An 8,926-nucleotide genomic window follows, 5' to 3' on the forward strand; every position below is an offset into this window, starting at 1 on the left:
TGGTGCGCAGTCATGTTGGAACAGGAAGGGGCCATCCCCATCATGCCTTGGTATGATAATGACTTAAGAGTTCCCTTCACTGGAACTAAGAGGCCAAGCCCAACCCCTGAGAAACAACCCCACACCATAACCCCCCCTCCACCAAACTTTTACACATGGCACAAAGCAGTCAGGCAAGTACCGTTCTCCTGGCAACGGATTTGCCAGACAGAGAAACACAATTAGTCACTCCAGAGAACACGTCGCCACTTTGAGTCCAGTGGCGGCGTGCTTTACACCACAGTGCATCCGAGGCTTTGCATTACACTTGGTGATGTAAGGCTTGGATGCAGCTGCTCAGCCATGGAAACCCATTCCATGAAGCTCTCTGAAGGACACACAAAGTTTGGAGCTCTGTAGCTATTGACTCTGCACACCGTTGGCGACTTCTGCGCACTTCAGCATGCGCTGACCCCGTCCTGTCACTTTACGTGACCTACCACTTCGTGGCTGAGTTGCTGTTGTTCCCAGTTGCTTCCACTTTGTTATAATACCACTAACAGGTGACCGTGGAATATTTAGTAGCAAGGACATTTCACGGATGGACTTATTGCACAGGTGGCAACCTATCACGGTACCACGCTTGTAGTCACTGAGCTCCTGAGAGGGACCCATTCTATTACAAATGTTTGTAGAAGCGTCTGCATGCCTAGGTGCTTGATTTTATACACCTGTGGTCATGGAGGTGATTGGAATGCCTGAATCCAATGATTTGGAGGAGTGTCCCAATACTTTTGGCAATATAGTGTATCAGGTATTTCCTTCAGCTATTGGAGCTTAATGGGGGGAAAGTCATTCTAGCTTTGTTTGAACTCCAAAATTATTTAAGGTCCATACAGATCAATGCACCGCAGTAACACAAAGGGTACCCCAAACACCCAAGCCATGTGTTGTGGTACACTAATATTCTGTGCATTTAGGAATACATCCGGAATTTTTTTTAAACAATTAACTGAGCTCGCTAGAACTAGCTTCTGGGGACTCTGTTCCACATTTTCACAGCTCTAATTGTGAACAATCCTTTCCGTATGCAAAGGTTAAACCTCTTTGCCTCCAGACGCAACGAGTGCCCCCTTGTCCTCTGCAGTGGCGTTATAGTAAAATTTGGCACTATATGGACCATTTATGTATTTATACATGATGATCAAGTCCCCCCCTTAAATCGCCTCTTCTCCAGAGAGAACAAATTCAGGTCAGTTAATCTTTCCTCATAGCTGAGCTCCTCCATGCCTCTTATGAGTTTGGTCGCCCTTCTCTGCACTTTCTCCAGTTCCACAACATCCTTTTGGTGAACTGGTGCCCAAAACTGGCAAATTTCAGATGAGGTCTTACTAATGCTTTGTACAGAGGCAGGATGATGTCTTTATCTCTGGAGTCTATACCCCTTTTGATACAAGAAAGTATTTTGCTTGCTTTAGAAACTGCAGCTTGACATTGCATGCTATTATTGAGTCTTTAATCTACCAGTACACCCAGATCTTTCTCAGATATAACTCGTCACGTACAGTGTACGTGGCCAGTCATATAGGCACAAAGTGACAAGACGTACACTGTACGTCTCCCGTCACGAAGGGGTTAAAAATACTGTTTTAAAGCAGCCGTGTTTTAACTTTACTTAAAGGAATTTTTATTCTTTTACTTTAAAATATCATGCCTGGGGGTTTCCTTAAACTGCCTGCAAAGTAGCACATCTGTACAATGTATAGAACCTGCTGCGGCAAAAATGACACTTGTAAAAAAAAAAAAAAAAAAGCGTAGGGTTCCCCCTCCCATACGATACCAGACCCTTTAGGTCTGGAAGAAATGTTAGGACTAGATCTGTATTAAAAAATATTAGAAGTAAAATATTCCTTAAAGGAGAACTATGGGGTCAGTGTTTTCCACATAGTTCTCCTTAGGGTAACGGGAGGACACAAACTAGCGTCCTCCCGTCACCCTAAGCTCAGTATACCGCTATAGCTCGCGGTATACCGAGACGCCGGAGCGGATCCCGACTTAGACGACGGGATCCGCCCAGCTGCGTGAGTGACAGCTGGCTCTGCCTATCTAGAGGCAGAGCCAGGTGTACCCACCCCCTCCCCCGTCCGTTCCGCCAGTCAGCGCTGGCAGATCGGAGCGGGGAGAGGGGAATCCAGCCCCTCCCTTTGTCACGGCAGAGAGCCGTGACAGGATCGAGAGGTGAGCGAACCCGGTATGTGTTCGCTCACCTCCCGATCTACTGAGCCGACCTGTGACAGTCTCATTGTCACAGGTCGGCTAGAACTATGAGGTGAGTGAAAAGCACTCACCTCATAGTTCTCCTTTAAAAGGTGGTCCTCGTGTGGTCATGCCATGTAGGTTGCTAAATAATAATGCAGGTTGTTAAACCTTGTTTTTTTTTTTTTTAATAAACACAAAAAAGTAAATCATTTAGGGCACATTACAGTGTAAGCATAATTTACATCCATTACACAAATAATCATATCACATAAAACAGGGCATCCCTAAAACATATATATTAAGTGATCAAATAGAGTAGCTAGTGCTTAATCACGCGCACACTTTTGTCATGAGAAAATTCTCATTATTTAACACCTACATATTTATGTAAACATTCACTTCTAAAGAGGTAAAGACTAAATGGTGGCCATACACCGCTCGATATTGGCAAGGGATGCAATGTTGTGCCACGTAGAGATTAATGCTCAAACCATGACAAGTAGTTAGGAACTTCCTAAGGGTTTGTTTTTGCAGATTTCTCATAACCACCTAATAGAGTAAACCATGTCATTACTACCTCCCTTAAAAGGTCCTTGCTTACCTCCTACAGGGGCTGTCTAAAAATCTAGTGCTGAGCTGCCTGCCCACTAATGTCCTATAGACTTGAATGGGATATAACTGTACTTCAGGAGCAACATCCCATTCAAGTCTTCAGGACATACTGCAAATGTGCAGACGCGGGCAGTGCAGCACTAGATTTTTTTACAGACAGTGACGAAGGCCACAGCCATTGGAGAAGGTAAGTAATAACCTGCATTTGGGGTGGAGGAAGAATGGGGGGGGGAATGTTTACTGTTTTGAAGGGGAAGGGAGAGAGGCTGGGAAGATTGTTTTTTCCCTCCTAATTTTGATCTTGATCTTTATCTTTAAGCAGAGGACATTTGTTGCTGCAGATGCAGTGTGATTGCGTGAATGTGCATGGGCAACTTTTGCTCCTGGCAAGAGATCTGCCCATGCATGGCGACCATAAAGCTCCCTCCACCAGTTTCAAATGTTTTTTTCCATTCATGATGTGCAGTGCGCACAAGCCTTTCTGAAACCAAAATGGTTATACCTGAAATTCCACATAAAAGCATATAATACATTACCTATTAACCAATATGGTGGCAATTTAATACACATTTAAAGTGCCTTTTAAGAAGAGATGTTTAAAATGGGAAAATATACCCTTGACACCTACATTTGGCATTGAACAAAATCCTTTGTTTTAGGTCTAACCATTAACCCATTTTTTTTGCTTTATACCCTTTAAATTGCCTTGTAGCCCCTATATGTATCGACATATAAAACGGAATCATTTATCTCCTAAACAGAAAATCAGATCTCCCCTTGTAAGACTGATATTAAAAAGGTATATTTGCCTATTTAAAACAAATGGCCTCTCAACAAAGAACAGAAGTATACATTATACTCTGGGTGTACATTAAAAATGTCTTTCACCCATCTTTATATAGTAATCTTTTAACATATAATATGTTCTCTGTGTCATAACATTAAAGCACTGATAAGTCCTTCATTCCAGAGCAGTGTACCAGTGAGGAGCACTCTGTGCAGAGCCTTGTGCACAATCCTGTGGTCTGCACATTGCAGCGTTACACACTGCTGTTATCTTGACAATCTATTTCCAAGGAAGTTCGCGACAAAGCAGCAAAGCATCAAATAACTGGCGCCACTTATTGCTAGTGTGGGCTCTTGGTTAATGATGATCCAAAGTCCGACCATAAAACTCCTTTGCTTCCTTTATCCACACTAACAACGTAGGTACCAGAAGGAGACCAAGCAACAGCATTAATGGACGAACTGTGAAAGAAGCAGAAGAAGAGAAATATTTTAAACACTTGCATGTTAATATCAAACTATGGGTTTGTGGATTTACACATATCCTGTCCAACAACGCTAAGATAAATAAAAAAAATCTTAAGATGAATCATGTGCCAATAATATCCAAAAAATTAACCTTTTAAGATCCATGAAACTCTTGCTCGTATTGCTCATGGCATTTAAATTTAGCTATCCTAGGAGGGATGAAATTTAAACTTCAAAAACATTATGATGATATGAACGTTCTGATACCAACTGCCTTATCCTTTTTTTCCCCTCAAATTCCCAAAGCCATTTTAGAAATAAAATAATACCAAGCTCTGCATTTTATGTAAATCCTATAATTTCATATAGGCTTTATATAAAAAATAAATTATATTAATATATATATTATACACACACACCTCACAGTCCACAAGCATGCAAACATAAGGGCATACTGGAATAGAGCAGAAAAGGTCCTACCTTATATCCCAGAATCTGATCTTTTTGTCAAAGTGACCACTCATCACACATTGCTCTGTACAGACAATGTCATTACAACTGGATCCAGCAAACACAGTCTTAATACCTGCAATTGCAAGGAGGTAAAATAGAATTGTTTACAAATAAATAAAAAAAAAGCAAGGATGATGATAGGAGAGAGAGAGCGAGAGAGAGAGCAGAAAAAGAGAATAAACCTATAGGGATATTGTTTCTACGTTAGAGTACAAAGACTGAATTAGTGAAGCAGGGAGTTATTTCCTCATCACCTGCCGGTGGCCAAACCCCCCCACCTGCTGACAAGTCTCCAGTTAGTAACAAGCAGAAAAAGGAGTACACACCCACACAGACGGGCGGGACCTGTGTCCTTCAATGAACGGAGAGAAAAGGATTTTACGGTGAGTACCAAAATCCTATTTTCTCTCCCGTTCATTGAAGGACACAGGGAACAGGTCGGAGATCATGTACTGTAGGGACGTCACAGAGCAGTACCAAAAAAGAGGGGTGGGCCAACAGAAACCACAAACCCAACTGAACAAAAAAATCCCCTCAAATGGCCGCCTGCAACACTTTGCGCCCCAAACCAGCATCCGCAGATGCCAAAACATCCACCTTATAGAACTTGGCAAAGGTGTGAACAGAAGACCAAGTCACGGCCTTACAGACCTGAGAAACGGAGGCACCATGACGAAAAGCCCAAGATGCCCCAACAGCCCTAGTAGAATGCGCCGTAACAGAAAAAGGAGGCTCACGCCCCTTAATAGCATACGCTTGAGAGACCGTGTTGCGAATCCATCGAGAGATGGTGGCCGACAAGGCAGCCCGGCCCTTCCAAGGGCCATCTGCAACGACAAACAGGGAATCCGATTCCCAAAACGAAGCCGTAGCACTCAGATAAACACGGATGGCGCGGACAACATCCAGACAGTGCAGCGCCTTCTCCTTCCTGTGGACAGGCTGCAGACACAAGGAAGGCAGGACAATGTACTCATTGAGATGGAAAGCTGAAACTACCTTTTGCAAAAAAGACGGCCGAGGCCGCAGAACCACCCTGTCCCGATGCAGGACTAGCAACGGGGATGAGCAAGAGAGGGCCGCCAATTCCGAAACCCTGCGGAACGAGGTGACCGCCACCAAAAAGGCCACCTTTTGAGACAGAGTCAGAATTGGAATTTCACGCAGGGGCTCAAAAGGGAGATTCCTGCAACACTGAGAGCACCAAATTCAAATCCTATGGCGGCAATGGGGAGCGAACAGGAGGAACGATACGTGTAACCCCCTGCACAAAAGTGCGAACGAAAGCGTTGGAGGCTATCGGCCGCTGAAAAAGGACGGTCAAAGCCGAAACCTGGCCCTTGATCGTACTCAAGGCCAAACCTTGATCCACACCACGCTGCAAAAAAGCGAGGATCCTGGAAACGGAAAACAAACGAGGCGGAAATCCAACCGACTCACACCAGGCAAAATAAGCCTTCCATGTTCAATGGTAAATCCTTCGGGACACGGGCTTGCGAGCCCGCAACATCGTAGAGATAACCGCATCCGAGAGACCACGATCCCTCAACACCTGGCTCTCAACAGCCACGCCGTCAAAGCCAACGACTGTAAAGGCGGATGGAATACCGGACCCTGAGATAGAAGATCCGGACGAAGCGGCAGGCGTTAGGGGACGTCCGCCACTAACCGAACCACATCTGCGTACCACGCCCTCCTCGGCCAATCCGGAGCCACGAGGATGACCGGGACGCCTTCTACCGCGATCCTGCGAAGGAGACGCGGTAACAGATACAGTGGAGGGAATGCGTAAATCAGACCGTAGCAATCCCACGGCGCCACCAGGGCGTCCACCGCATCCGCCCAAGGATCGTGGGTCCTGGCCATGAACCGATCGACACACCGATTGAGGTGAGACGCCAGGAGATCCACGTCCGGGAACCCCCAGCGAAGGCAAAGCTGATGAAACACCTCCGGATGTAGCATCCATTCCCCCCTGGATCCACCGACTGGCGACTGAGATAGTCAGCCTGCCAATTTTCCACGCCCGGAATGTACACGGCGGAGAGAGCCGGAACATGCTCCCCCGCCCAAGATGGAATTCTTTCGACTTCCCGAGCCGCGGCCACACTTCTTGTGCCGCCCTGATGGTTGACGTAAGCCACGGCCGTGGCGTTGTCCGACTGAACCCGGACCGGCCGCCCCTGAAGACGGCCCGTCCAATGAAGGGAGAGGCGAATCGCCCGAAGTTCCAGCACGTTGATCGAGAGTCGAGACTCCTCCAATGACCAACAGCCCTGAGTCGTCCAGGACGCCCCCCCAGCCCAACAGGCTGGCATCTGTGGTGACCACTGTCCAGTGAATGGGAAGGAAGGACTTGCCCAACACCAGAGACAGGGACTGAAGCCACCAGACCAGGGCGGCCCTCGCCTCCAGAGACACCCGAACCGCCTGGTCCAGGGACGAAGGGGACTTGTCCCATAGCGATAAGATGGTCCTCTGCAGAACCCGCGTGTGATGCTGAGCGTAAGGCACTGCTTCGAAGGAAGCCACCATGAGGCCTAGGACCTTCATGCAAAAGCGGATCGTCGACCACCGACGCGCCTGTAACAGTGCCACATGCGAGCGAAGCTTCTCGGGGGGCAGGAAAACCCGAGCCGAGGCGGAGTCCAGAATCAACCCCAGATACTCCAAACGAGTGGCCGGCACAAGGCAAGACTTCTGGAAGTTCAGGAGCCAGCCGAACTCCTCCAACGACCGAACGGTGATCGCCAGATCCGCCACCAGAGAGGAATGCGACTCCGCCTTCAGCAGGAGGTTGTCCAGGTACCCCACCACCGAGATCCCCCGACAACGCAACAGGCCCAGAATCGGGGCCAACACCTCGATGAACACCCGAGGCGCTGATGTCAGACCGAAGGGCAGAGCGACAAACTGGTAATGGTCGTCCCCCACCGCAAAGCGAAGGTAGCGTTGGTGGGAGGTACAGATAGGAACGTGAAGGTAGGCATCCTTGATGTCGAGTGAGGCCATGAAGTCCCCCTGATGAAGACACACCACCACAGAGCGGATTGATTCCATCCGGAACCTTCGAACACGCACAAAGACGTTCAACCGCTTGAGGTCCAGGACGGGACGAACCCCATCCTTCTTTGGTACCGTAAACAGGTTGGAATAAAACCCTCTGAACCTCTCCGAGGAGGGTACCGGAACCACCACCCCTTGGGACAAAAGACACGCCGCCGCGCCATGAAGGTCTCCGAGAAAAAATTCTTAGCTCCTTACTCCTGACGCTAGGCAAAAACTGGAGACTTGTCAGCAGGTGGGGGGGTTTGGCCACCGGCAGGGGCCGCCCCAGGCTGTAATTGGTCTTTAGTTTTGTGCCTAGCGTCCTTCTCCTGCAGGTGGCGATATTACCCTACAGTACATGATCTCCGATCTGTTCCCTGTGTCCTTCAATGAACGGGAGAGAAATGGATCTCCCCCACCCGCCTTTCCCTGAGGTGCACCTTAAACATTTGTTGTGTTATTTCACCTAAAGTTCAAATGAAGCCAAAACTTTTTTTTGAAGGCTTGAGTGGAGAAAAAAAGTATGTACAAAAATAGCCTTTCTGAGCACAGATTACTAAAGTCAGAGACGCTCCAGACATCACAACTGTGATAGAGAACAATGGGGTGCGTCAGAGTTTGGAGCTGTGCAGCAGTAAAGCTACAGATGAGAAAGAATACTAATAATCAGCTCTGGTCAGGCCAAAGCAGTCTGATCCCAAGAAAGGTGCATCTGAACACTGCAGGTTATCTTCCATTTTGGCTAAGGACAGCAAGGGGGCATTTTAAAAATAAAGCTATCCTTGAAAATACAGGTAAATGTTAAAGAGGAATCCCTACTGTCTTTTTCAGTTTGTATGTAAAAGTAAAATACTTACAGACTTTATTGCGCAGGTCCCAGAGTTTTAATGTCCGGTCATGGCTACCAGACACAATTCGAGCGTTGTCCAGTAAGAATTTGGCAGACAAAACCTTACCGCTATGTCCAGTTAAGGTGTGCTAAAAATAATTAAATACGGGTTAAGATAGATCATTCAAAGGACATAGGCAGTACAGAAGTCAAAATATTGTATTAATGTTTCAGGTGAGCCTTGGGTGCCCCTAGGAAATAAATGTTGGCTTTACAGGATATGGTTAAGTGGATCTTGAAGGACAAACGGGTACACTTTAAGGCTGCTTCAGCAGCAAAACATACCCCGCATCCCATCACACCAACACTGCTACATTAATATGGAAAATTGGAGAAATACATAGAAGGGAATTGATCAAAACTGGAGCAGAC

At 46.9% G+C, this 8,926-nt stretch overlaps 1 protein-coding gene across 1 annotated transcript in view; it reads right to left on the reverse strand.

Annotated features, from left to right (window-relative positions):
• Nucleotides 1-3,302: 3,302 nt before the first annotated feature.
• Nucleotides 3,303-8,926, reverse strand: part of LOC108795375 (autophagy-related protein 16-like) — a gene marked incomplete at its 5' end in the record, with an annotated part of 6,654 nt that continues 1,030 nt past the window's right edge. Inside the window, 3 exons of the mRNA XM_018566618.1 lie at nt 3,303-4,098; nt 4,585-4,690; nt 8,523-8,643. Of these exons, the coding sequence (XP_018422120.1) occupies nt 3,978-4,098; nt 4,585-4,690; nt 8,523-8,643 (348 nt within the window). The remainder of the gene's footprint in view (nt 4,099-4,584; nt 4,691-8,522; nt 8,644-8,926) is intronic.

This window comes from Nanorana parkeri, unplaced genomic scaffold (genome assembly GCF_000935625.1).
Source record: "Nanorana parkeri isolate BGI_ZX_2015 unplaced genomic scaffold, ASM93562v1 scaffold963, whole genome shotgun sequence".
NCBI classification, from domain to species: domain Eukaryota; kingdom Metazoa; phylum Chordata; class Amphibia; order Anura; family Dicroglossidae; genus Nanorana; species Nanorana parkeri.